The sequence below is a fragment of the Lemur catta genome, chromosome 13, assembly GCF_020740605.2.
Source record: "Lemur catta isolate mLemCat1 chromosome 13, mLemCat1.pri, whole genome shotgun sequence".
NCBI lineage: Eukaryota > Metazoa > Chordata > Mammalia > Primates > Lemuridae > Lemur > Lemur catta.
The window spans coordinates 80,811,815-80,839,657 of record NC_059140.1 but is presented as its reverse complement, the minus strand read 5'-3'; the positions used below and the strand labels follow the sequence as shown (position 1 = coordinate 80,839,657).

The following is a 27,843-nucleotide window of genomic DNA, read 5'->3' as shown; positions in this document are numbered from 1 at the left end:
GACTCCGCACGGGAATCTGCACGAGCCTCGCGGTCCTTCCTCCCCGGGCAGGACTCGCACGGCCGGGACAGGGACAGACTTGGGCTTCGGGGAGCCACGTCGCCGCCCGTTAACGCACCGGGTGACCGCGGAGTCCAGCTCGCGGCTGCGCAGCGTCCTCAGGGGACCCGGGGACCGTCTGCGGAGCCTCCAGACGGCTTCGCGCCCCCTTCAGGCGCAACACAACCACACGCCACGCACCGCACCCGGGCTCTTGGCAACGTTCTGCCGCACTTCGGCAAATCGCATTGTTTCATTTTGCAAGCGGTTCTCCCTCAGCTTCGTGGAAGAGTCACACAAACACCTAGAAAGCATAAGCCCATCAACCCGGACTCTCACAACTGCGCGCGCACCCGAGTGTCGCAGCGCTGTACCAACCGCCAACCGCTAGAGGGCGCCGGCGAACGGCTGCGACGCACAGCGCTACCTCTAGAGGGCAGTCGAACACTAAGACTCAGAATATTTGCATCCTAACTTCAGCTGAGTTTTTATTAAAAATTGGAGAACAGGAAATGGTAACAATTCAAACTTTAGGGTAGGATATGGGTGATTTTTACTTTATATTTTTATTTTTGAAGTTTATTCAAAAGGAGTTATTTATTTAAAAAGAAAAATAGTGGAGAAATTGGAACCGTTGTGCACAAATAGTGGGAATGTGAAATTGTGCAGCTGCTATGGAACATAGTATGGCAACTTAAAAAATGAAAAATAGAACTACCATATGATCCGGCTACCCCACTTCTGCCTATATAGCCAAAGGAACTGAAAGCGGGATCTCAAAGAGATCACTGCACACCGACGTCCATAGCATCTTGTTCACAGTAGAGCAAAGAGGGAAGCATCCCAGATGTCCATGGACAGACGAATGGATAGTCAAAACGTGGTACAAACAATGAATTATTATTCAGCCTTAAAGGGAAAGGAAATCCTGTCATATGCCACAACATGGATGAAACTTTCACTTACTATTATGCTAAGTGAAATCAGCCAGACACAAAAGGACAAATACTGTGATTCCACTTACATGAGGTACCCAGAGTGTCAAAATCATAGAGACAGAGAGCAGAATGGTGGTTTCCAGGGGCTGGTGGAGGGGAAGACGGGAGTGGGGAGTCATTAACTGGCCCAGATTTTAGTCTAACAGATGAAAAGTTCTGGAGATTGTTTGCACAACCAGGTGGATGTACTTAATGCTAAACTGTACACTTAAAATGGTAAAGATGGTCAAACTCCACATGAGTTAGAATTCAGAAATAAATTGATTTAGGGAATAAGCAGCTTGTATATTTTATGGAATGAGTTAGAAAATAATTTTGGCTAGTATACTCCAATTGATTCATGTAATGATCTAAACCTTGAACTTTGAATTACACATGGTAAATGAAGCCCATATTTATCTCTGCTCCCTCCAGAAAGAGACTAAAGGGATCTTTTTAAAAAAGTACAGGCGCACAAGGTACTTTTTAAAAGTATGTCAGGAGACAAATGGACAGAAGATGTTAATTTTTGGAAGATGCAATACTGATAAGATAAACTATTGAATGAAGCAGAGAAAGCTGAAAGTTAAGCACGGGGAAAGGGAAATGCCAATGAAAAGCAAGGCACAGTGCCCCCAGATACACCTGGAAAAGACCAGGATCTGCAGGTACCAAACATGACAGACGGTGTGAGCGAGGAGAAGGAGCTGAAGAGAGTTCGTGGAAAGTGGTACAGCCTGGAAGCGAATCAGCCCCAGCCCTCCCCCTCCTGAGGAAACTCAACTAGAACTGGCCAGCCATAGCTGAGGACAGGGATGGGGCACTGTGGAAACCATGGCCTTCAGATAAAGTGTACACTGAAAGGTGAGCGCCACATGCACAGCCCCCCACACACACTCCATACCACACCCCACACATGCACACCTATACCACACCCAATACACACCCCACACCCTCACCCCACACCCACCTCACACACCCATATACCCCACACACCCATGCACCCCACAAACCCATGGCCCCCAAACCCACCCATACACACACATACACACATGCCACACAACAAATACACCAATACACACACGCCGCACCACAAACCCACCAAACGCACAGATGCCACACCACAACACATACCACATGCACCACACATATCACACCCACATATACAGCACGCCCACACTACATGCACACACACACATCACATACACACACGACACACTGCAACACACACCACACGCCCAAAACTCTCCAGGCCCTTTCTTTTGATTAGCAACTAAAACGCTGGATAGAGATTGGCAAATTCTATTCTGGAAAAATGGAAAAGTCAAAGAAAAGAGACACATAGATACTGATATTTGAAAATCTCAGTAAAAAAGGTGGATCCCTGCCAATCAATTTATGCCCAGGCGTTAGCAAACCGTATCCATACACACAAATGCCATATAGTTTTCACAGCGTCTTTCTTAAATATGAATGTATGATACAATGTTACCAGTCACCAGACACCCTCTCAAGTTAAAGACAGAGGTCAAAACAAAATAAAAATAATTTTTCGTATGGAACTCTTTGCTTTTCCATTTTGTAGTTTCATAAGGTAGAAGTTTTGATCATGAATTTGAGAGCTTTCTTTTTTCCTAATATTAGCATTTAACGATGCAGTAAGAACTGTACAGCTACATCCCACAATTTAATTTTGAAATGTATGTATTTATTTTTAAATTTACATACAATTCTAGGAGTTTTGTCATCACACACTACCATCAAAATACAGAACAGTTCTCCTCCCCTCCTGGTCCCCTCTTGCTGCTCTTTGTATTTAACCTCTCCCCACACCCCAGCTCCTGATCCATTCCCTTTCCTAATAGCTTTGCCACTTCCAGAAATTCACATAAATGGAATCATGTAGTATATAGCCCTTGAGTCTGGCTTCTTTCATGTTGTACATCTCATTTGGATTCATCCACATTGTGTACCTCAGTTCATTCCTGTTTGTCATGGAGTTTGTTCCCTTTTATTGTCCATTTGGTGGATGTGCCACCGACTGTTTTTCTGTTTGCCAACTGAAGGGATGTTGGGCAACCATTGTCTGGATTATAAACAATTTTTGTGGAGCTAAGTTTTCATTTCATTTGGGTAAATACTTACAAATAGGAATTCTGGGTCCTATGGTATATGTATGTCTCATTTTATAAGAAACTGCCAAACTGCTTCCCAAAGTGCCTGCACCAGTGCAGGAGAGTCTTGGTTGCTCCACATCCTGACCAGCACGTGGAACCCTCCGTTTGGTTTGTTTAAATTTTAGCTGTTCTGTTAGGCCTGTGGTAGTTATCTCATTATGGTTCTAATTAGCACTCCCCTAATAACAAATGATATTAAGCATATTTTCATGCTTACTTGCCAACCACATATCTTCTTTGATAAAATGCTTGCTCAGGTCTTTTGGCCATTTAAGAAAAATGTGGTAAAATATACATAACATAAAATGCTTACCATCTTAACCATTTTTTAAGTGTACAGTTATAAAGAAATTCCCGATTCACATTGTGGCATGTTTAAATTATTTTTTCCTCATTCACAGCTATGAGCTTTCTGGCTTGGGCAACTACAGTTAAAAAATACAACACATTTTACTTGTGGAGCAGTTTTACTATGGTAACATTTCTCTATGTTTCATTCACTTCAGAAATTATCATCTTCCTCCCTCTTCTCTTTTTCTCTCTCTCCCTCCCTCAGCCTCCGAGAGTACTAGGATTACATGTGTGAGTCACCATGCCCAGCCTTAATTGCATTCTAATGATAACTAGTAAGCATCTTTTCGCTGCTTATTAACCATTAATATATCTTTTTTGGTGAACTGTCTTTTTAAATATTTTGCCCACATTTTAATTGGGTTGTTTTTCTCCTTATTACTGAGTTGCAACATTTCTTTATATACCCTGAACAGGTAGGTGTTTTGCCAATAGTTTCTCCCAGCGTGTGGCTGGTATTTTTATTTTTCCTAACAGTGTCTTTTGAAGACCAGTTTTTAGTTTTAACAAAATTCAATTTATTATTGCTTTTATGATCCATGTTTTTGGTGTTCTATCTGAAAAGCTTTTGCCTAATCAAAGGTCACAAAGATTCTCTTCTATGTTTTCTTCCTCTACAAGTTTTATAATTTTAGCTCTCATATGTAGGTCGAACATGGATTCTGAGTTAATGTTTGCATACGGTATGAGTAAATATTTTGGTATATGGGTATTCAGTGGTGCAGCACCTTTTCTTGAAAATATTGTACTTTATTGAATTACTTTGGCATATTTATTGAAATCAATTGACAAATACGCAGGATGCGTAGGTCTATTTCTGCATTCTCTCTTCTGCCAGACTATCCTAATAACCGCAGCTTTGGAGCAAGTCCACCCAATTCTAAGTTATTACGTTTCCATGTACGTTTCAGAACTTTCACATTTTTACGAACGGAAGCCTATGGGAATGCACCGAATCCGTAGATCATTGGGGACAGCGGCAATCTGTGCTATTTCCCCTTGAGCGCGCGCCGCGTGGGCCCAAACTCCCGCCCTGCGAGGTGCGACGCCCTCTCCTCCCGGGCTGGTCTGTCGCCGGCTCCCGCGGGCCAGGCTCGGGCGGGGGCGCGTCCTTTCCTCTCACAGGCGCCGAGTCTGCCTGGGAGGGAGGAAGCACGTTCGCGCCGTCGCCGGAGCACGCCGCGCAGGCATCCAGACACGACTGTCCGTCTCACAGATTACTACGTCTGGGGTTCCCCTTGTCTGCGTCACAGCGCCGGGCCTCGTCCCCCTCTGGGAGGCGAGGCGGCAGCTCGTCCTCCTGGGAACGAACTGGCCGTGTGGCCGCAGCCGCCGCCGCGCCCAGCGCCCGGGCCGGTCCGCTGAGGAGGCGCCGACGTCACCGGAGGGAAATTCTCTCGGGGGCTTCTCCGGGGAGGTCCGGCGGTCGGGCCTTGCGCCAGCCTGGCATCGTCCCCTTCTGCGTACGCCGATTTCGCGGTGCGCGGCTAGAAACTGGCGAACGAATCAGTGACTTGCTCGAGTCAGAGCGTCTGGTCCTCTCGCGGGGCCGCCCCGCGGTGACCGTGGGCAGGTAAAGGCCTCCGAGCTGCCGCGCTGTTTTAGTTAAGAAAGTAAACTGTAGCACTCCTTCATAGAGATGAACAGCTTAGTGTGATATAAACAACTGTGAACAGCACGCATAAGGTACATTGAAGGAGAACAACTCTTGGGATGTAATCAAAGCCACTTTATTTTTGTCTGCCTCTCCCCCGTTAAAAATTGATCAGTGGAGGAAGTGCCTCCCCTGTCCTTAATTAAAGAAAGCTCAGGCCGCCCCTGATTTTTCTGGCCACCTCAGGGGAATAAAAGCCTAACGGTAATTAAGTTGCAAATACAGTCTTAATTAGGTAGTTAAATCTCCCCTCAGGCCAGCTAGGACCAGCCTGGGGTGGGGTTGGGGGGGGACTTTGGAGGTGAAATCCCAACTCTCCATCCTTTACCCCGATAGTAGTCAGAAATCAAAAAGTTCTAAACCATTCTTGACCACCTACTTTGAAAACACGCACATTGCTCTGGAAATTCGTGTTTACATCTGATATCTGTTGTCTTGGGGTCTGGGCTATAACCCCCAACTTAACATCTTGCTGCCTAGGTGATAGCATACAAGCTGGTATCAGAAAGGCACAACAGTAGAGTGGCAGAAAATGTGAGCTCTAGAGTCAGGCTGCCAGGGTTGGAATCCCAGATCCTCCTTTTACTAATTGTATGATCTCAGACAAGTTAATTAATTCCTCAAAACTCAGTTTCTTCAATGGGCATAATAATAGTTCCCTCTTAATGGGTTATTGTAAGTATTAACGGATGTAAACCATTTAAAAATGTGCTTTGGGGATTACAAACAGTTTATTCAACATTGTTTTTAAATTGCAGTCTGGTGATTTTAATATTCTCTCCATCCTTGTAGCGCTGTCCAGTAGAACCTTCTGTGATGATGAAATCACGCTCTCCAACACAGTAGCTGCTAGCCCCATGTGGCTATTGAGCACTTGGAATGTGGCCTGTGATCGAGGAGCTGAATTTTTAATTTCATTTAATCTGAATTAATTTACTTTTAAACAGCCATCTGTGGCTAGCGGCTACCATGTTAGGTGTCACAGCTTGTATGTTATATGCTCTTCTGCCAGGAATGCCTTCTTTCTGCCTTATCCCTTTGTGAAGCTCCTACCAATGAAGGAACGGATGAATGAATGAGTGAACGTGTTATGACAAGGCTCGTATAAAGCTAGCATGGATCAAAGATAATTAATGCTGAAAAGTATAATGCACTTAATTTCACTGTTTCTTGTCATCAAATATCTTTGTGCAATATTCCTTTGGTTATTTGAACATTCTTGGTTTTGGTGATTTTGGGTTGGAAAGGACTTACTGGTTTCTTTTCAAACCACACTCCAGTCTTCACTGATCCTACTCTCACGCTGAAAAGCTAAATTCACATCTGTTATTATGAAACATTTAATTACAGGCCCAAGCAAGTAGAAAAAAGGGACAGGTTATACTAGGGAATAAGGCTTCTTATAAAGCAGCTCTTCTGGAAGCAGCAAAAGGACAGCCAAAGGGATGGAAACTTACTCTGCACATACAGCGCACAACTGTCCTTTTAGACACCAGCTTTGGTGCAGCACGAAAACCTTGGCTGCAACAACAGTGCAGTGTGTGAAGGTCATGAAAGAGCCAACGTGTGCTGCTTTTGGAAGAAACCTTTCATATGGGCCTGCTCTGCTCCAAGCACAACAGGTCACGTGGGCTGCAATTAGAGCATACCAAGGCCAGCTTTTACTGTTTTCCTTCCATAAAAGTGGCTTGAACATTTATTAGAGTATTTTTCCACTTTTCTTTTTTGTCCGCCACCCTCTTCCCCTCTGTAACCAGTGATCTTTGCATACAGATTTATTACCTTAAATCTACAGCACTCTACTGATTCTTAAAAATGAGAGATTTGTGTGAAGAGGAATCTTGCTTTTGCACCTGAACTAAAAATATCAGTAAATGCTAAGGGGCCGGGCGTGGTGGGTCACGCCTGTACTCCTAGCATTCTGGGAGGCCGAGGCAGGTGGATTGTTTGAGCTCAGGAGTTCAAGAACAGCCTGAGCAAGAGCGAGACCCCGTCTCTACTAAAAATAGAAAGAAATTATCTGGCCAACTAAAATATGTATATACAAAAAATTAGCCGGGCATGGTGGCACATGTCTGTTGTCCCAGCTACTCGGGAGGCTGAGGCAGTAGGATCATTTAAGCCCAGGAGTTTGAGGTTGCTGTGAGCTAGGCTGACGCCACGGCACTCACTCTAGCCCGGGCAACAAAGCAAGACTCTGTCTCAAAAAAAATAAATAAAAAATAAAAATAAAAAATAAATGCTAAGGAAATCTCCCTTAATAGTTAAGATCCCTTTCATTGTGAATCTGAGTCAAATCAGCAGGCCATAAAGGGCTGGGGTAGAGCAGTTGTCCTGACAAATGAAAAGAAGCTGGAGGAGGCCAAAGACTCAAGAGCAGGTAGAGCTGGGAAAGGCCATGCCCAGCCCCTCCTTCGCAGGTGGCAAGACACAGTCCTAGAGAAGAAAGGAACTTGCCCAAAGTCACACGATGATTCAGGAGCAATCCTGGAGGAGAACTCAGGGTCCCTGACTCTTGCACAGGTAAGCTCTCCTGGGCCAGTGTGTCCTACCACAGAGCACCTATCATGGGGCAGGAGGAACCCATTTCCCACCTTGCGTCAGGAGGAGACCTCCTCCAAACTTAACATTTCATTGATAAAGGTTTTTTTAGTCTTCTCATTTTCTTCTTATGATTGATAAAGCTAAGACCAGAGACAAGATTTATTCTACAGGTCCATGGAGGATGCCAAGAAATATAAGGCACGAGCTTGTCTCCAGAAGAGATGATGACGATGAACACGATGATGTCTTCTGAGAGGTGGGAGGCAATGCAGACTCGATTTCTCCTAAGATGACTGTACGGGTCCCATCATCTGGAACCAGCGAGGAGAACCGAGGTGCCAATGTACCGACACGAGCACTTCATGTGCACAGAAGACAACTCCCTGACACCTGTGGCAGGACACTTACACAGGGCTGCCCCTCAGCCCAGAGAGCCCAGAAGCCACAGACATCGCTTCCCCCAGAGCTGACCCTCTGGTTTGGATCAGGTTCTTTGCTTGACAGTCAACCTTTTCTCAGAACTTCATCTTTGCTCCTTAACAGAAGGAAATAGGATTAGAAAGGCAGGTGGGTTCAGTATATGGAGAACTTTGAATGCAGGTGGAGTAAACACCTGCAAAATCTTGGCAAAACTGATAGGAACAGAAACTGAATTTCGCTTATATCTAGAAAGTGGTAAATTCAAGTATTAGAAATCCCTCTGAAATATCCAGTTAACACGGGCATATTTTACTGAAAAAGTATCATTTTGGGATGGGAAATTAAAAAGAAATTGAATATGTAGATAATTCTAGATGGTGACACAAATCAACTCAATTATCGGGATTTTCTTTGTTGTAGACATTAAGAATTTGGGGTGGTAACAAGGCAAAGAGCATGATTGTGGGATTTTAGACTGAAGTGGAAGGAATGATCCAGGACAAAAACCAAGATGAAACGAAGAAAGAAGAGGCACAAGCAGCTGACTGCTTTGTGCTGACTGCGGGACTAGCATACGGGGCTGACTTGTAATCAATCAACGTCAAGTTCATTTTTGTAAATGCCTTTGACTTGGGTCACTTTGTCAAGAAGGACAAGAGCTTGCCCTTTATCCTTTAAGTCGTGAGCAGTACTAAGTCATTATCTATCTTGCCTAATTCCTCTTGGACAAGCAATAGGCTACAAAATTAACGGCTGCACTTCAGTGAGTGCTCCCTCCTTTCAAAGTGGAATTTCTTAGACAAAACTGTGTTTTAGTTTAGAGGCTACCTTTGGGGCCTGGGATAGTATGGGTACAACTTGAAATGCCTCATGCTTTCTTGTATACTATATATTAATTCCAACTTGTTAGTGGCTGTGGTTAAGGTTACTGTGTTTCCATAGTTAATGTCTGTCTTCCTCTCTGCTTATTCAATACCTCCACTTTTCTGAAACCTTGGAACCTCCTCCATTCCCTTCACTCTCAGCCATCACTCTTGCATTCTCCACCTCTTTCTACCAGATTATTTCCATTAATATTAAACCATGCTTGAGTATCTTCTATTAAGGGTTCCTCTTTTGCGAAACCTTTAAATATTAAGTTTCCAAGGCTCAGTTCTAGGCTCTCTTTTCTTGTCTATATCCTCCCCCCTTGAAAGCAATCTCACTCACTCCTAGGCTTCAAATCCATCTACTTTAGGAGCCAGTGAATCCCAAGTGTACATCACCCGGTGGAATCATTTCTGTGAGTTTTACATCTTTATATACAATTGCCTACTCAACATTTCTGTGTGCGTATCTTATGGGCATCTGAAATGCCACATGTTAAAAAACAAACCTACTTTCTCTTTCAAACCTGCTTCTTCTCTAGTGTTCTCCATATTAATAAATGGCACTAGCTTTTATCCCATTACTCAAGCCACACTTGGACTTCATGTTTCTTGCTTCCTTCCCCTTCACCCCCAACTCTACGTATAATTAATTACAAACCCTGATAATTCAATCGATAATTATTGAGAGCCAACTATTTTCAGGTACTTTTCTAAGAACTGAAGATATAGTCGAGAACAAAAAAGACAAAAATTCCTGTTTTCTGTGGAGCTTATATTTTAGTAATGCAAGTTATGTGACCCTAACAGTTTGTCTGGCAATAATAGACATGTGTTCAATAAATGTTAGCTGCATTACAACATTTAAAATAAAGGTGATTGACCACTCCCTGGCTAAGTAATTGTATCATGCTTAAAGAGAAACCAAGTTGAAAGAACTCAAATTTCTTTCTAATAAAAAATATATATACATAAGGAGACGGGAAATTTATAGCCTGGAGGCCCAAAGAGATAATGAAAAGTTTCTCTATTGAAGTGCAGTAACTTGAAAGAGGGGCTCTACAGTATTCCCTAATTAATTCAAATATTTATTGAACATCTGCTATGAGCTGGGCACTGTAGGCAAATACTAGCCAGAATTGTGTTAAGATTTTACCCTACTTGCCAGCTAACAAGCTAGCCTAACATTTTCATGAACACTGCCAGAAAATACCCAGGTAACAGTCAAAGGACTTTGTCATTCAAGCACAGGAGGCAGCCTGGGCTTCATCTTCCCTTCACCTTCCCCCGCCCCCTCCCCCCAGTACTATGGGGGCAGCCCAGGTGGATGCTGCACATGTGATTGGTCTGTGTTACAGCACACGAACCCCAAGTTTAGGAAATCCCACTCTTTTATAATGGACTGCAAGTCATTTGCTCCTGAGGACGCCATTATCTTCATTATACTGGACAGCAAAAACCTGTCTTTTGATCCAGAGGGAGACAATGACCTTAATCTTCCAAAGCTGTTTCCCATACAGCTTTGAAAAGACAGTTGTATTCGTCGGGGTTCTCTACAGAAACAGAACCAACAGGATACAAAGAATTATTTTAAGGAACTGGCCTGTGCAGTTTTCCAAGTCCAAAATCTGCAGGTCAGTCTAGAGACCCAGGAAAGAGCTGACGATTCAGTGAAGAGTCTGAAGGCAGTCTGGGGGCAAATTCCTTTTCCTCAAAGGGCATCCCTCTTTTCTCTTATGACCGTCTACTGATTGGATATGGCCCACCCACCTTATGGAGGATCATCTGCTTTACTCAAAGTCTACTGATTTAACTGTTAATCACATCTGAAAAAATACCTGCACAGAGGCATCTAGTGTTTGACCAAAAACGGGGCATCCAGTTGACACATAAAATTAATCATCACCGGCCCCCGGCTGGTTGGGACAGTGCTTCAACCTCTGCCTTTTAAGGCGCTCGCCGGCGTCTAGGGCGGGAAACTGACACTACTCTGCGGGCTACGATAACGGCGCGCCCGCAGCACGGGCGGAAGCGGGAGACTTCCCAGGCCGCGTCCTCTGCGCACCAAGGTGCAGAGTGAGCAGGCGCGTGGTGACCACACGGAAAACGGGCTTCGAGGCTCACACGACTGGTGCAGCGGCCGCGGGAGGTGTTTGTTCCTCAGCAGCCAGCTCTCAGCCCGGGCCGTCGCCGGCGGCCGAGCTCACCAGGCTCCTCCTCCCTCTCCCCGAGGCGCCTACGTCACTCACGCGCAGGCCCCGCCCCGGCCCGCAACCTCCCGCCCCCGCGCTTCCGGCCCCGCCTGCCCCCGCGCGGGGGACTGTGGGAGCGGCTTCCTTGGATTCGCGCTTGGCAACGGCTCTGGCTCGGCGCTCGGGCCTACGGAGGCTCTGGGTGGATTCCGTCAAGCGGCGCGTCTTCCCCGGGGTCGGCTCGTGGTCGCCCTGCTCCCCTCAGCGCGAGGTAGGAGACGGGGCCGGGGCCGGTCCCTTCCGACCGTCACCCGCCAACCGCCTGTGTCGGGGCGTCTGCGGCGGGGCCGCGAGGGGACTTGCCCGCCGCTCCCTCCTGGGCACCGCGGCGTTGTTTGTCACTCAGCGGTTTCCCAGCCGGCAGGCTTTTCTTGCTCTCTGGGCAGGGATGGGCGTTGCTGTTCCCTTGGGGTGGCTGTCCCGAGTCACAGTCCTTGACCGGGAGCTCCAGACCCAGTTAGACCTTTGCACCAGCTCTTGAGGGTCGCAGCGGATAGGGTGCACATTCCTCTTTAATTTTTGTTAAGTAAAGCACTTGAAATTGCCTAATAAAAGGTTGAATCAGAAGTGAAGGTAAAAGTACATGACAAAATGCATACAGCACATACGTTCTTAGCCTCACAAAGATGGAAAAAGTCCGAAGACCTGAAGTACTGTTTTCCCAAGTTTCTTTCTAAGCTTCAAATTACATGTGTTCTTTTACCAGTCTGACTTTGTGATCGTGAGCTTCTGAGAAACTACAATAGGCATTTTGGAAGTAGACTACATCATAGACAGCAGTAGAAGAGTATAAAAAAGTAACTTTGGCATTTAAAAAACGTTTTACTGACATTTATATTAAATACAGGTGGCATCATCCCCAAATTATTTCAACATGAGAGGCTTGTTATGCATATAAGCTGCTTTTCGAATATTAATAGCTTAGAGAATCCAGAAACCCTGGGTTGTAACATTCGTTCTGCCACCCATAGCTGTTAGCCATGGGTGATTCCCTTCACCTTTCTTGGCTTCACTTTCCACATTTTTAAAATTGTATGTTCCAGCAGATGTCTGTTCAGCTCAAGTGTCTTCCAGGTAAAACCTTTTTAAAATCTGTTTACAACCCAGCCCGAAAGGATCTCTTGTTCTAAAAGTTGCATGTTTTGATGACTTATGTGTAAGCTAAACTGACTTAAGTAGAGCTCACAATCAGGACGTTCTTGTGTAGCATAGTGGTTCCCAGAGTGTGATCCCCACACCAGCAACGTTAGCATCATCTGGGAACTTGTTAGATATTCACATTCCAGCCTGGTGTAGCTCAGGGCTGTGATCGGAGTGACTGGGGAGGGTGAGGTGGGAGGATTGCTTGAGCCTAGGAGTTCAAGGCTGCTGTGAGCTATGATCCTGCCACTGCACTACAGCTAGGGCAACAGAATGAGACCTAGTCTCTAACGTCAATAAACGAAAAGTTGACATTGTAAGGGATGAAGGCGGTGATGATGTGTCCCCCCACTCAAGTCTTATTGAATAAGAAACACTAGTGGCTGGGGAGCAGCGATATGAATTTAATAAACTTTTAGGTTTCTGATGCACGCTAAAGTTTGAGAACCTCTGGTTTAGTATTATCTGAGCTAAAGCTTTTAATTAAAAATATTTTATATGTCTTCTATGAATGACATTTAATACCTTTTGGAGGTATTTTGGAATGACCATTTCTATCTAATTGACATTTGCTCTCCTACTAGGGAATTTTCATCTTCAAAAAGTAATGAGATCTGAGAGGCTGAGGGGGGAGGATCACTCTAGGTCAGGAGTTCAAGACCAGCCTGAGCAAGAGTGAGACCCCGTCCCTCCTAAAAAATAGAAAGAAATTAGCTGTACAACTAAAAATATATAGAAAAAATTAGCCAGGCATGGTGGTGTATGCCTATAGTCCCAGTACTCGGGAGGCTGAGGCAGGAGGATTGCTTGAGCCCAGGAGTTTGAGGTGGCTGTGAGCTAGGCTGACGCCACTGCACTCTAGGCCGGGCAACAGAATGAGACTCTGTCTCAGAAAAAAAAAAATAATAATAATAATGAAAAATTAACTGAAAATGGATCAAAAATCTACATGTAAGGGCTAAAACCATAAAACTACTCGAAGAAAACATAGTGTATATCTTTTTGACATTAGATTAGGCAGTTGTTTCTTAGATGTGATACCAAAAGTACAAGCAACCAAAGAAAGATAAATTGTACATCATCAAAATTAAAAACTTTTGTGCTTCAAAGGATATGATCAAGAATGTGAAAAGACAAGGCACAGATGGGAGAAAATATTTGCAAATCATATACATAAGGTCTAGTATCCAGAATGTATAATGGATCCTTATAATTTATGTAGGACAAGTAATCTAGCTTTTAAAAATTGGCAAAAGATCTGAACATACATTTCTCCAAAGAGAAATATAAATAGTCAACACATGAAAAGATGCTCAGCATCATTAGTCATGAGGGCAGTGTAAATAAATACCACTGTGAGGTACTATTTCACATCCACTAGAATGGCTATATCAAAAAGGAACAATAGCAAGTGTTGGCTAGGACATGGAGAAACTGGAAGCTTTACACATTCCAAGTGGATGTAAAATGGTGCAGCCACTCTGGAAAACAGTCTGGCAGCTCCTCCAAAAGTTAAACATATGACCCAGCAATTCCATTCCTAGGTATATACCCAATAGAACTGAAAATACATATTCATGTTAAAATTTGTACACAAATGTTCATAGCAGTGTTGTTCATTAAAGCCAAAAAGTGGAAACAATCAAGATGTCCATTAATTAATGGATAAGTAAAATGTAGATATATTATTACTATTTAGCCATAAAAAGGAATGAAGTACTGATATATGTTACAACATGGATGAATCTTGAAAACATTATGCTAAGTGAGAGAGGCCAGGCACAAAAACCACATACGTATGATTCCATGAATATGAAATGTTCAGAATTGGCAAATCCATAGAGACAGAAAGTAGATTAGTGGTTGTCAGGGACTGGGGGAAGGGAGGAACAGAGAGTGACTGCTAAAGGGCCCCAGGTTTCTTTATAGGATGATGAAAATATTCTGGAATTAGATACTGGTGATGGTGGCACAACCTTGGTAACATACTAAAAGCCATTCAATTGTGCACCTTAAAAGGGTGAATATCATGGTATGTGAATTATATCTCAAAAAAGTAATTTTGTTCACTTTTTCCTGTGCTGACCAAGAGCTCAAAAAGTAATTTTATTAGTATTTTAAATATATATAAATATTTTTTAAAGGTTATGAGAAAACATAGATATGAATTATAGAAGCCACATATTTGGTATTATGCTGAAACTGTCTTAGGAATTTACTGGCAGACATGAAATGTACAAGCTTTAAAATACATGTATATATTATGTTAATATTTTAAGATAGAGAAAGTAATTCAATACTATATTTCTTGGATAACTCTTGGATAACTGCCCCTCCCCCACTGGCCACTTCCCCAAATTACCTAAAATATTGACTTGATTTGAATGATACTTCTGGGGATTCTTGCCAGATTCTCTAATAATTATTACATTTACAGTATATGTATGCAGTAATTACATTTCTCCCATGCTTCTGTTGAAGTCAAAATAAAATGTAGAGGCCAGGTGTGGTGGCTCACCCCTATAATCCCAGCACTTTGGGAGGCTGAGGTTGGAGGATTTCTTGAAGCCAGGAGTTCAAAGACTAGCCTGCCAACATAGCGAGAACCTGTCTCTAAAAAAAAAAAAAAATTAAAAATTAGGTGGGCGTGGTGGTACATACCTGTATTGACAGCTACTCCGGAGGCAGGAGGATTGCTGGAGGGAGCACAGAAGTTTGAGGCTGCAGTGAGCTATGATCACAATAGTGTACTGAAGCCTGGCCAACAGAGCAAGACCCTGTCTCTAAAAAAGAAATACATAAAAATAAATTTTTGAAAAGTATAGAGAAAAATTTCTAAATTAAATGTTTTATTTGGGAAGAAAGGATTGCAATTCAGGGCACACACAGACTGGGTCATCTTCAGTATGTCCAAAGAACCAAGAGGAGTTGGAGGATTTATCAAAAGAAGAAATGTTACCTAGTGCTCTTCGTGAAAGTTCATTGGCGCTAGTGAGTTTCTGGGAAGCAGGCAAATTCCGATTGGTGGGCGAAGGCGGTGGGCTAAAGCAGTCCTAGAGTTGCAGCAAGTTATCTCAGCAGCTGTAGGTAAAATGGGTGTCAGATTACAATAGGCAGTATTAGCAGCTTGACTTGCAGAGGATTCCATTCTTGGAGCAATGTTATATGTCTTGAGTGCTTTTTCCCCCTGGTTTCTTGACTCTGTTTTAGTTGGGTATGACAAGAGTGATCCAATTCATATGATCAACTTTCACACTGCTATTTTACTTTGCTTTGACATCTATTTTATTCTGTCTTGCATTCTTTCTCAACATTTCATTACAAAAATTTTCAAATGTGCAGCAGAGTTTAAAGAATTTTACAATGAATGTTATACCTGCTCCTGGATTCCACCATTAGTGTTTTTCTACATTTGCTTTATCACATATCTCTCCAGTTACCTATCCCTCTATCCCTCTATTGATCCATCTTATTTTGGCCATTTCAAGGTAAATTAAAGATATTAAGTTTTCCCTTAAATGCTTCAGCATGCATGTTAATTATAGTTTGATATTTTTTACAATTTTTTCTTTTGAGATAAAATTTACAAAGCAGAAATCTCAAGTATGCTTTTGCTGAGTTTTCACGAATGCATACACCTGTGTGACCTGAAGTCCTGCCAAGATATAGAACATTTATCATCACCCCGGAAAATTCCCTCATGCCCTTTTCCATTCAGTGTCTCACCTCCACCCCCAACAAGCAACTGCTGTTCTGATTGTCTTCTATCCTAGATTAGCTTTGCCTGTTCTAGAACTTTGTATATACGAAACAGTGCATAATGTACAGTTTTATGTAAAGCTTCTTTCACTTGGCATAATTGAGATTCTTCCATGTTGTTATTAGGTTGCTGCAATAGTAATTGTGTTTTTGGACTGTAAATTTTAAATCATCATAACTAGGCTCAAACACGTCTTTATTAATCAAAATAGGAACCATTATAATCAACACATTTTTGCCAAGAAGAAAAAAGTGTGTTTATTCCTGTAGCTTAAAACTTCATGCCTCCGGATTCAGCTAACTCTCTTGTAAAGCATTTTCTGCATCCTGCTGGTTGTGGAAGTGTTTTCCCTGCAAAAAGTTGTTGAGATGCTTGAAGAAGTGGTAGTCGGTTGGCAAGAGGTCAGGTGAACATGGCGGATAAGGTAAAACTTCACAGCCCAATTCATTCAACTTTTGAAGTGTTGGTTGTATGACGTGCGCTCACCGTTGTCATGGAGAATTGGGCCCTTTCTGTTGACCAATGCCAGCTGCTAGCGTTGCAGTTTTCAGTGCATCTCGTGGATTTGCTGAGCAGACTTCTCAGATGTAACGGTTTCGCTGGGATTCAGAAAGCAGTAATGGATCAGACCAGCAGCAGACCACCACCCAGTCACCATGATCTTTTTTGGGTGCAAGTTTGGCTTTGGGAGGTGCTTTGGAGCTTCTTCTCGGTCCAACCACTGAGCTGGTTGTTGCTGGTTGTATAAAATCCACTTTTCGTCACACATCACAATCCGATCGAGAAATGGTTTGTTGCTACAGTAAGAGAATATGACACTTCAAAACAACGATTTTTCTGATTTTTGTCAGCTCATGAGGCACCCACTCATGGAGGTTTTTCACCATGCAATTTGCTTCAAATGCCAAACAACCATAGAATGGTCGACCTTGAGTTCTTCAGCAACTTCTTGTGTAGTTGTAAGAGGATCAGCTTTGATGATTGCTCTCAGTTGGTCATTGTCAGCTTCCAGTGACTGGCCACTGCACTCCTCATCTTCACGGCTCTCATCTCCTTTGCAAAACTTCTTTTTTTTTTTGGAGACAGAGTCTCACCCTGTTGCCTGGGCTAGAGTGCCATGGCGTCAGCCTAGCTCACAGCAACCTCAAACTCCTGGGCTCAAGCAACACTCCTGCCTCAGCCTACCGAGTAGCTGGGACTACAGGCAAGCGCCACCATGCCCGGCTGATTTTTTCTATATATATTTTTAGCTGTCCATATAATTTCTTTCCATTTTTAGTAGAGACAGAGGTCTGGCTCTTACTCAGGCTGGCCTCGAACTCCTGACCTCAAGTGATCCTCCTGCCTCGGCCTCCCAGAGTGCTAGGATTACAGGTGTGAGCCACCGCGCCCGGCCTGCAAAACTTCTTGAACCACCACTGCACTGTATGTTCATTAGCAGTTCCTGGGCCAAATGCATTGTTGATGTTGCAAGTTGTCTCTGCTGCTTTACGACCCATTATGAACTCTAATAAGAAAATTGCTTGAATTTGCTTTTTCTCTAACATCATCTCCATAGTCTAAAATAAATATAAAATAAACAGCAAATAATAAGTCATTAGCAAAAAACATAAAGCAAGAAGTGTGCATTAAAATGATATATAACATAACCACATTTATTTAAGAATGTATTGGCGAATTTCAACAATGCTAAAACCGCAATTAGTTTTGCACCAGCCTAATATATCATTGGTGCATTTTTTTTACTGCTGAATAGTACTTCATTGCATAAATATGCTACATTTTGCTTATCCATTTTATTGATGGGCACCTGGTTTGTTTCTTATTTTTAGCTATTGTGAATAAGGCTATGAGAAAGAAAAGAAAACTTTTTATCTGAGGAATGAGAGCCTCCTCTGAATTATCAGGCCCAAAAGGGCATGGCAGTGAAACAGCAGTCACATCTCACTTCCTTTGTGGGGCTAAGTAATCATCTCTTAAAACTGCTTGCTATGGCCACAAGTGTCTATAAATTAACCTAGCCATGCTGCAGGCTGGACGCCGTAACCCTTACAGTGTACAGCCGGTCCTAATCAATGTTATTTCTGTAAACCAACACGACGTCCTGAGAAACAACTTTGTGTCATCCTACTCCTTGCCCTCCTTTTTTGCCTTTAAAAACCTTTTTTGAGGAAAGGCCAAATGGAGCTCACATGCAAGGTTACTTGGGTCGGAGTCTTTCAGGCAGCTGACGTTATCTTGGCTCAAATAAACAATAATTTGTGCCTCAGTTTCTTTCTTTAGGTTGACACCTGTGAACATTCTTATACTAATCTTTTTGTAACATATGCTTTCATTTCTCCTGGGTAAATACTTTTGAGTGGAATCGCTGGGCTGTAAAATGTGTATGTTAATTTTATGAAACTAAAGACCTTCTCCCAAAATTGTACCATATTACACTTCACCGACAACGTAAGAGTACTCTGGTTGCCCCACATCCTTGCTGACATGATGTGTTGTTGGTCTTTTTAATTTTAGCCATCCCGATGGGTGTGTGTGGTTTCTGCCTTGCATTTTAATTGACTATTTCATACTTTTCTTTGATACTAAGCTCCATGAAGATCAGGACAACCAACTTTACCCCCTGTAGTGTCTGTCACTGTTCTTTCAGTATTGTAGGTGTGGAATAAATATGAAACCAGGGTAATGAATGAGTGTTTTGACAGTTTTGGGAATCTGATGTGAAAAAACATTCAAGGCATAAAAATTTGTACAGATAGATTTGACCAGAAAGGTTGTTAGCTATTTATCCTTTATTTGAATTAAGAATTATTTCTTAAACCAAGAAGATATTTATACTGCTAATTTTTCATAGGTACAAATGATGCAAAATGTGCATCTGGCTCCAGAGACAGATGAAGATGATCTTTATTCTGGTTATAATGACTACAATCCAACCTATGATACTGAGGTAAAAAAAAAAAGTTTTTTTACATTGGTCTTTGTTAAGCTGATTTATGAAGACTTAGGGTTTCAGAGTTTTGCTTTATTATGATTTAAATTAAATAAGCTGAATAATAAACCTAGAAAAATACTGTTACTGAAGATCCTGGTAACTTCTACCAAAAAAATAATTGCAGCAAAGAGGAAGATCATGAGACAGTTATGGAAATGAATTAAGATGACTTATCTACTTGTATTCTCCAGCACTTACTATCCAAATGTGTGACTTAGATCACCTGAAATCAGTTTTTTTAGTGCTCTGAACTTGAAATGTCATGTAGTTTTTTCTTCTTTTAATTTAATTATGAGTATTTTATATAAATAGGAAATAGAGATAAATATAAAAATATTATAATCATAGAAACTGTCAACACCAGTCACCCAGGGATAACCATTAACTAACTTCTAGTTCACCTTGCCAAACATTTTCCTATGGACATACATGTATATTTCTATATTTTTGGATAAAATGGGATCATACTCTGTGTACTATTTTATAACCTTTTTGTCTTTCATAAATATCCATTTATTTCAGTAAGTATATATCTGCTTAATATTTAATGATATGGTAATTTAAAAGATGAAATTGTTACTAAGACAAATTTGGATGTTTTAAATCTGTTTATGTCTCTTGTGAGAGTTATAGTTTCCAAATTGTAAAAAAGAAACCACACACACACACAAAAGCAAAAAAAAACCTTTCTATAAAGTTACCTTAAACTTGTGTGGGAAAAAAATTAAGGATGAAAAATGTGGTTGTTAATTTACTTACAAGTATCTAAGAACCAAATACAGCCAGCCCTCCATATCCATGTGTTCTGCATCCGTGAATTCAACCAACCTTGGATTGAAAATATTCAGAAAAAAAATTCTACAAAGTTCCAAAAACAAAACTTGAATTTGTCATGCTGAGTACCATGTTGAATGCACAACGTGTGACATTGTATTAGGTATTATAAGTAATCTAGAGATGATTTAAAGCAAACGGGAGGATGTGCGTAGGTTATGTACAAATACTACACTACGTTATATCAGGGACTTGAGCACTGACGAATTTTGGCGGTGGTGGGGTCCAGGAACCAACCCCCCCATGGATACCAAGGGACAACTATATTAGCATTTATACCACTTTAATTTAGGAAATCTCATTTTTCTAGAGTTTTTCTTATAGCTTTTATAATAGTAATTTTTGAAGTTTTTTTTTTTTCTTGTGGAGTAAAATGATGGTCTGTGAATTTGAGACCTAAAAAGAAAACAAGAACAAAAATAGAAACCATTCACTTTTTCTACGTAAAATAAAAATCTAGGCAAAATCCAGGTGGACCTGTAGTCCCAGCTACTTGGGAGACTGGGGTGGGGGGATTGCTTGAGCCCAGGATTTTGAGACTGTAGTGTCCCATGATCCTGTGCCCATGAATAGCTGCTACACTGCAGCCTGGGCAATGTAGCAAGACCCCATCTCAAAAAAAAAAAAAAAGGGTGGCGGGAGTGGGGGGAATCTAAGTGATACTGATTATTATAGAAAATTTGAAAGGTCTAGAAAATTGGAGAAAAAAGAAATAAAATGACATCAATCCTGTCACCCAAAGATCACCTACATTGGATGTACTACCTGATGTTTTGCTGTATTCCCTTTTCTTTTAATGTACACAGATATTTCCAAAGACACACACACACAAATGATTATATAATCTCTTTGTAAAATTTGCTTTGTGTAACATAAGCATTTTCTGAAGTTAGTATAAATCATGAAAACCATTGAGATCTCCCCATTCTCCCAATTATAAAAGTAAGACACGCTTGTTGAATACAGAGTTACCTGTAATCAATCTTATCACTCAGAAATAACTACTGTAACATTTTGTTGCTTTGTCTTTCCTTCATGTATACATACACAGTTTTCTTTTAGTATGCTTGGGATTGAACAAACATTTACTTTTCTGTTTGCTTTTTTACATTCAACAATGTCATAAGCAATTTCTCATACTAAATATTTAAGTAAATATGATTTTAATGGCTACATAATACTGAAAATATATAGTTGATTAGAAGTATTTTCTCATGTTAGGATTTTTTTTTCTAGTTTTCTGCTGTTGTAAATTACATAGTGATGAATAGTTTTTTGTTTTTTGTGGGTTTTTTTTGAGACAGAGTCTCACTCTGTTGTCTGGGCTAGAGTGCCGTGGCATCAGCCTAGCTCACAACCTCAAACTCCTGGGCTCAAGAAATCCTACTGCCTCAGCCTCCCAAGTAGCTGGGACTACAGGCACGTGCCACCATGCCCAGCTAATTTTTTCTATATATTTTTAGTTGTCCAGCTAATTTCTTTCTATTTTTTTAGTAGAGACAGGGTCTTGCTCTTGCTCAGGCTGGTCTCGAACTCCCAAGCTCAAACGATCCGCCTGCCCTGGTCTCCCAAGTGCTAGGATTACAGGCGTGGGCCACCATGCCCGGCCAGTGATGAATAGTTTTATGCATAAATAATTTTCTGTTTTGATTAAACATTTCCTGGGATAGAGTCCCAGAAGTGGAATTAATGGATTGTGAAGATGATCATTTTTAAAGCACCATAGAAACTTCCTGTCTCTTCAGGTTGTCACAGTGTGGCTGTATGATTTAATCTGGAGCAAATACTCAGAATATCAGACTTAAAAATAAATTGTACAGTGAAATAAAAATAATGTTTGCTTTATGCCTGGTTTTCTTTGATCTTAATTAGCTAATAGTAAGTTCAATATATAACTGAAATATCTGAAATAATTGCTTAAGATGTTAATAGAATATGAAATTTGTTAATCAAGTCACAAGGAAAAAATTACAAAAGTTGTGTTAGTTTGGTGTTTGTAATTGGAGAATTTGTCAACTGCTCTTTTTAGTTTGTCCTTTAGTTGTAATTTGTTGAGCTGATTAATGAAATTTTACTAATTTAAGAATCTTAGTAGACATCCTTTTACCAAAAGATCTACCAAATGAAAAGTATAATTAATTATGCCAAAGGTTATGTTTGCCTTTGGCTTTATATTTTACACATAAGTTTTCAGTTTCTATGACTGACTGAGAATTGTTTACTTCTTAAATTTTATGTAGTTAGTATGAAAGGTTATACAGATAATTTAAAGTAAAAGTTAAGAATGATTGTATGTAATAAAATTATGTTTTAAGATGTGTTGTGGCTGGGTGTGGTGGCTCACATCTATAATTCCAGCACTTTGGGGGCCAAGGTGGGAAGACTGCTTGTGACTGGGAGTTTGAGACAAACCTGGACAACATAGCAAGAAAAATTTTTCTCTACAAGAAAAATTTCAAAAATAGCCAGATGTGGTGGCGTATGCCTGTAGTCTCAGCTACTTTGGAGGCTGAGGCAGGAGAATCGCTTGAGCCCAGAAGGTTGAGGTTATGGTGAGCTATGATCACACCATTACACTCCAGCCTGGTGACAGAGCGAGACCCTGTCTCTATAAATAAAATAAAATAATAAAATAAAATAGTGTCTTGTATTAGCATTCTGGTTATATAAACATTTTATTTTTATTATCTGGAAGTTTTTTAAAAGTTAATTGATAGTGACTCTATTTTATGTATTTTTTATATTTGTTTTTAAATAATTGTCACGTATATTTTTGTGGGAAGTAGACTGAAACAAATTCAGAGGCAAGTATGAGAATTGTGCATAAAGTGTGTCTGAAGGGTTAGAGCCAGAGTGGGGAAGAAGTAGGAAATAAAGGCTGGTTAGAAGGTAGGTGGATGGTAAGACTGGGTGCTTTGGGGAGACTATAAAAAATGGCATTTTGTCCAGGAAAGCCAGGAACACTTTTATCCTGCCCTTGACTAATGTTCTTTTCCTCAAATTTTCAGAGGGGGAATATAAGTGCAGGTCAGGAATCAGCAAAGCAATATAACATTTTATTTCAACTGAGACATCGATTCCAAATGGCGATGCAGGGCAGGTTGGACTTGGCGGAGCCCTCCCTTTGCCTAGAATAGCTCCAGTCTGAGTCTTGGATTTTACCTCTCCAGTGACATGAAAGGTCCTTTTCATCTGGGCAAATGGAAATGGAACAAGAGACAGTGTCCCATTGCTTGTGGAGAATATGGCCTTTTCTGCCCTGAGGCTTTCTCTGGTAGGGTTCTAGCATGGTCCCAGCATATGGGAGAAGAAGAGAGGCAAGGACAGGGAGGTAGGGAGGGAGGGATGGGAGCAGACAGAGAGACAATGAAGGAGAGAAAAAGAGAGAAAGAGATGTGAGCCCCAGTTCTTACTGCTCTGGCCACTAGGAAGAAAGAAACAGAGGAAAGGCCATCTCCTTGTATACCTGATAAGTAGCATGATCACAGCTCATCGTAGCCTCAAAGCCCTGGGCTCAAGTGGCCCTCACCGCTTCGGCCTCCCAAAGTACTGGGATTATAGGTGTGAGCCACCACTCCTGGCCCTACTTGATCTTTTATCCAGTCGTTATAATACCATCCATTTCAACTGTGACCAATAAAATGTCCTTAAATTGACTAACATAATTGCTACCCCTCTTCCTAGGAGAGGAAGGAGCTTTGATATTTTGGGTAATATGAAGAGGGGAGATTTGATGACAGAGTCCTTGAGCCCCTACCCAAATGTCAACACTTGGAGTAAGGAATTATAGAGAATCTTGACTACCAAACAGGAGTTTAAACTTTCTGCCCCACCCCCACCCCAATTCTGACTTCCTGTTGAATGTTAAATTTGCGTTTTCATTTTAGGAATTGGAGAATGACACAGCTTTTCAGCAAGCCGTGAGAACTAGTCATGGCAGAAGACCTCCAGTAAGTGAAAACAAAATTTTTTTAATTATGATTAAAAAAAAGCACATAACATAAAGTTTGTATCTTAGCTATTTTTACCTGTATAGTTCAGTAGTGTTAAGTTCGCATGGTTGTGAAACAGATCTTCAGAAATTTTTCGTCTTGTAAATCTGAAACTCTGTACCCATTAAACAAAAACTCTTCATTTTCCCCCACCCCCCAAAACCCCCTTGTAACCACTATTCTACTTTCTATTTCTATCAGTTTGACTACTTTACATACCTCACATAAGTGGAATCATAGAGTATTTGTTTTTTATGACTGTCTTATTTCACGTACTATAATGTCCTCAAGGTTCATCTATGTCATAGCATGCGACAGAATTTCCTTCCTTTTTATGTGTGAATAGTATTCCATTGTATGTATATGCCACATTTTGTTTATTTATTCATTGGTCAATGGACACCTGTCCATTTTTGTTACTGAGTTGTAAAAATTCTCTATTCTGGATATTAAATTCTTATCAGATATATGATTTGCAGATAGATATTTTCTCCCATTCTGGTTTTCCCAACACTATTTGTTGAACAGACTGTCTTTTCTTCCATTGAGTGGTCTTGGTACCCTTGTTGAAGATCATTTGACCATACATGAAAGGGTTTCTTTCTGGGCTCTCTATTCTGTTCTGTTGGTCTTTATGTCTGTCTTTATGCCAGTAACACGCTGTTTTGATTACTGTGGCTTTGTAATATGTTTTGAAATCAGAAAGTGGGAGCCTTCCAACTTTGATCTTTTTCAAAATTGCTTTCACTATTCAAGGTCCCTTGATATTCCATATGAATTTAAGGATGAATCTTGCTATTTACACAAAAAATGACATTGGTATTTTGATAGGGATTTCATTGAGTCTGTAGATCACTTGAGTAGTATGGACATCTTAATATTAAATCATCCAATCCATGAACATGGGATATCTTACTATTTGTTTGTATCATCTTTAGTTTCTTTCAGCAATGTTTTATAGTTTTTAGTGTATCTAGTAAGTGAATTTTAAAGTATTCTAGATAAGAGGATTTCCTTATGTTCTTGAAAATATAAATATTATTATTTATATAGAGCATTGGAATTATGTTTACCTAAAGAATTGATTATTTTAAAAATATTTGCCTAATTTTTAAAGTAACATAAATATTGATTCTTCAAAACATTGGGGCTTAATTTACAAATTACTCCTCCCTTGTATTAATTAATACTCTCTGATAATTCTTCTACTGGTACATAACTTGCTAGAGTAGTTTTTTCAGCATTACTGTTCAAATTTTTATATATATTATACAAAGCAGAGATATCCACCTTCTACCATGCACGAAATCTGCCAGGCTTTGTTTATAGTTGAAAATAAACAAGATTGGGACTAAATAAAATAGTGAAGTTTAGAAAGTTCTATCCCTAATGTTCTATGCCTAATATTCTTTTTTAAAAATACTGCATCTGCCCACCATCTAATACTGTATATCAGTGGTTCTTACCTGAGGGAAATTTACATACTCCTCCCTAGAGAGAGTAAACTTGGCAATGCCTGGAGATATTTTTGGTTGTCACACTTGAGTAGGTGCTACTGGCATTGAGTTGGTAGCAGTCAGAGATGCTGCTAAACATTTTACAATGCACAGGCCAACCCCCAACAATGAAGAATTATCCAGGCCAAACTCCTCTGCTTTAAGATGAGGTGTCTTCCTGCTTTTACCTTCCCTCACTTTGTCACTTTCTCCCTTCCTTTCTGCCACACATACTTATTTAGCAAACATTAAACCACTTAGCATGGGAAGGATCTTGGGAATAGCTTGCCCATCTCATTTAGTATAAGCAAATTTAGTGCAATTCCCTGCAATGAGTTTGGCTAAACTACTGCATAGGTAGAGGACACAGTCCTCCATAAGACTACCCCCACTTCTCATACCAACTTCAAGTTCTGGGGCTTCCTGAACCACCCTCAGGTTTGATAATTCTCTGGAAGGACTCAGAGAACTCACCAAAATCTACCATACTCATAGTTTATTACAGGGGAAAGATACAAGTTAAAATCACGAAAAGGAAGAATTGCAGAGTCTAGGATCACTCATTACATGGGGATTCTGGTCATTCTTTCCCTGTGGGTCCAAGGTTGGCAGTAACTTCGTGGTTACTGTGTGTGACAGTACTCAGAGAGTATTGCCAACCACGGAATCCCACCCAAGACTTCAGTGTGCAGAATTTTACGAGGGCTCAATCACATACTGCTCATGTGGCTGACCTATAGTCTCCAGGCCCTCCCAGAGGTTCAGGCTCATACTCGGAAGTTGATGTGTCCCAAAGCCCCCATTGTAAATCACGTTGTTAGACTGTCTGGTGGGCATAGCCAAGACAAACAGAAATACTCCTGTCAGGCAGAACATTCCAGGGGCATAGAAATCACCTCTCAGTAGCCAACACCAAAGACCAGACCTCTCTTTGGGTAAAGTTAATTCTTCATTATGCATTTTATAACCCATATTTTAATTGTAAGGTTATCTTCATTATGGAAAGAGATTTCATAGGCTCTGAGTTCTTCCAGTAGGCTAGTGACTAGACTATAAGCTTTTTGAAGAGGCAGATTCTTATTCATCGTTCTTTTCCTTGTCTACTGTAGGTGCTCCATAAACCTTTATTAAATAACTTAGTAAATCAGTAAACTTTGTTTTCAGTTAAGTGATTTCAGGTATTAGACAGAAGGTGATAATTTTGCCAGGCTGGCCCTTCAAAGATCTTTAGAAGTGATTTCAGAGATCCTCATTTTATAGATGAAGAAACTGGAGCCTGGAAAAGCCAAGGTCTCCTAGCTGCCTGTAACTGGGATAGAGCGTGGGTCTCTTGCTCCTCTGTTGAATGATATTTTCATCACATTCTACTTATTATATTAAATAGGAAAAAGTTTTAGGACCAGCAGGCAGGTCCTAGTTTCACTTAAGAGGGATAAAATTCTAGGTTTATCCTAAGGAGCTTATAATTTTCAGAAGGAAAATTAAATGGACACAAGTAGATATTACAAGGCATAATGCGATTAGTTGTAAAAAAAGAAAAAAAAGCGTGTAAATTGCTATGGAACCATAAAGAGAGGTTATTTACTGCTAGTTGGGACAACCAGAAGAGACTACTTAGAAGATAAATTTAGATTTGAATATTAAAGGATGTGTAGGCCGGGCACGGTGGCTCACACCTATAATCCTAGCACTCTGGGAGGCCGAGGCTGGGCGGATTGTTTGAGCTCAGGAGTTTGAGACCAGCCTGAGCAAGAGTGAGACCCTGTCTCTACTAAAAATAGAAAGAAATTATATGGACAACTAAAAATATATATAGAAAAAATTTGCTGGGCATGGTGGCACATGCCTGTAGTCCCAGCTACTCAGGAGGCTGAGGCAGGAGGATCGCTTGAGCCCAGGAGTTTGAGGTTGCTGTGAGCTAGGCTGACACCACGGCACTCTAGCCTGGGCAACAGAGTGTGATTCTGTCTGTAACAACAACAACAACAAAAACCCGATGTGTAGAATTGAGACTGAGATATAAGAGGAGGCACTTTGCAGGCAGGGTGCAAGGTGAATAAGGGAAGAGAGTATAGGAGCTGCCCAATGCCTACAACAAAAACCAAAAAACAGATCTAGTCATTAGGTAGCAGTAAAAAAGAGTAATGATCTCTTTTCCTCAGTTTGTTCAGTTTGTTCTCCAAGAAGAAATTGCTGAGACCCATATCCTCCCTCTTTTTCAGCTTTTTCTAAGACCTGGAGCCAACCTTATGAAGCATGAGTTTTAAACCCTGGAATATATATAAAATTAAAATATCTTCCCATAGTAAGGCAAAGAACCAGTGATTAAAGTTCACCTAACAACTT

The 27,843-nt window shown here is 41.0% G+C and overlaps 1 protein-coding gene across 4 annotated transcripts in view; it reads left to right on the top strand.

Moving 5' to 3' along the window:
* Window positions 1-11,322: 11,322 nt before the first annotated feature.
* IFT88 (intraflagellar transport 88) overlaps window positions 11,323-27,843 on the top strand; it is an 83,014-nt gene continuing 66,493 nt past the window's right edge. For 2 of the 4 annotated variants that reach the window (XM_045567683.1, XM_045567684.1), the window contains exons 1-3: window positions 11,409-11,491; window positions 19,035-19,130; window positions 23,897-23,959. In XM_045567683.1, the coding sequence (XP_045423639.1) occupies window positions 19,041-19,130; window positions 23,897-23,959 (153 nt within the window). In that variant the 5' untranslated portion in view covers window positions 11,409-11,491; window positions 19,035-19,040. Of the gene's footprint in view, window positions 11,492-19,034; window positions 19,131-23,896; window positions 23,960-27,843 lie in introns of all 4 variants that reach the window. The other 2 variants (XM_045567685.1, XM_045567687.1) reach the window with 2 other exon arrangements.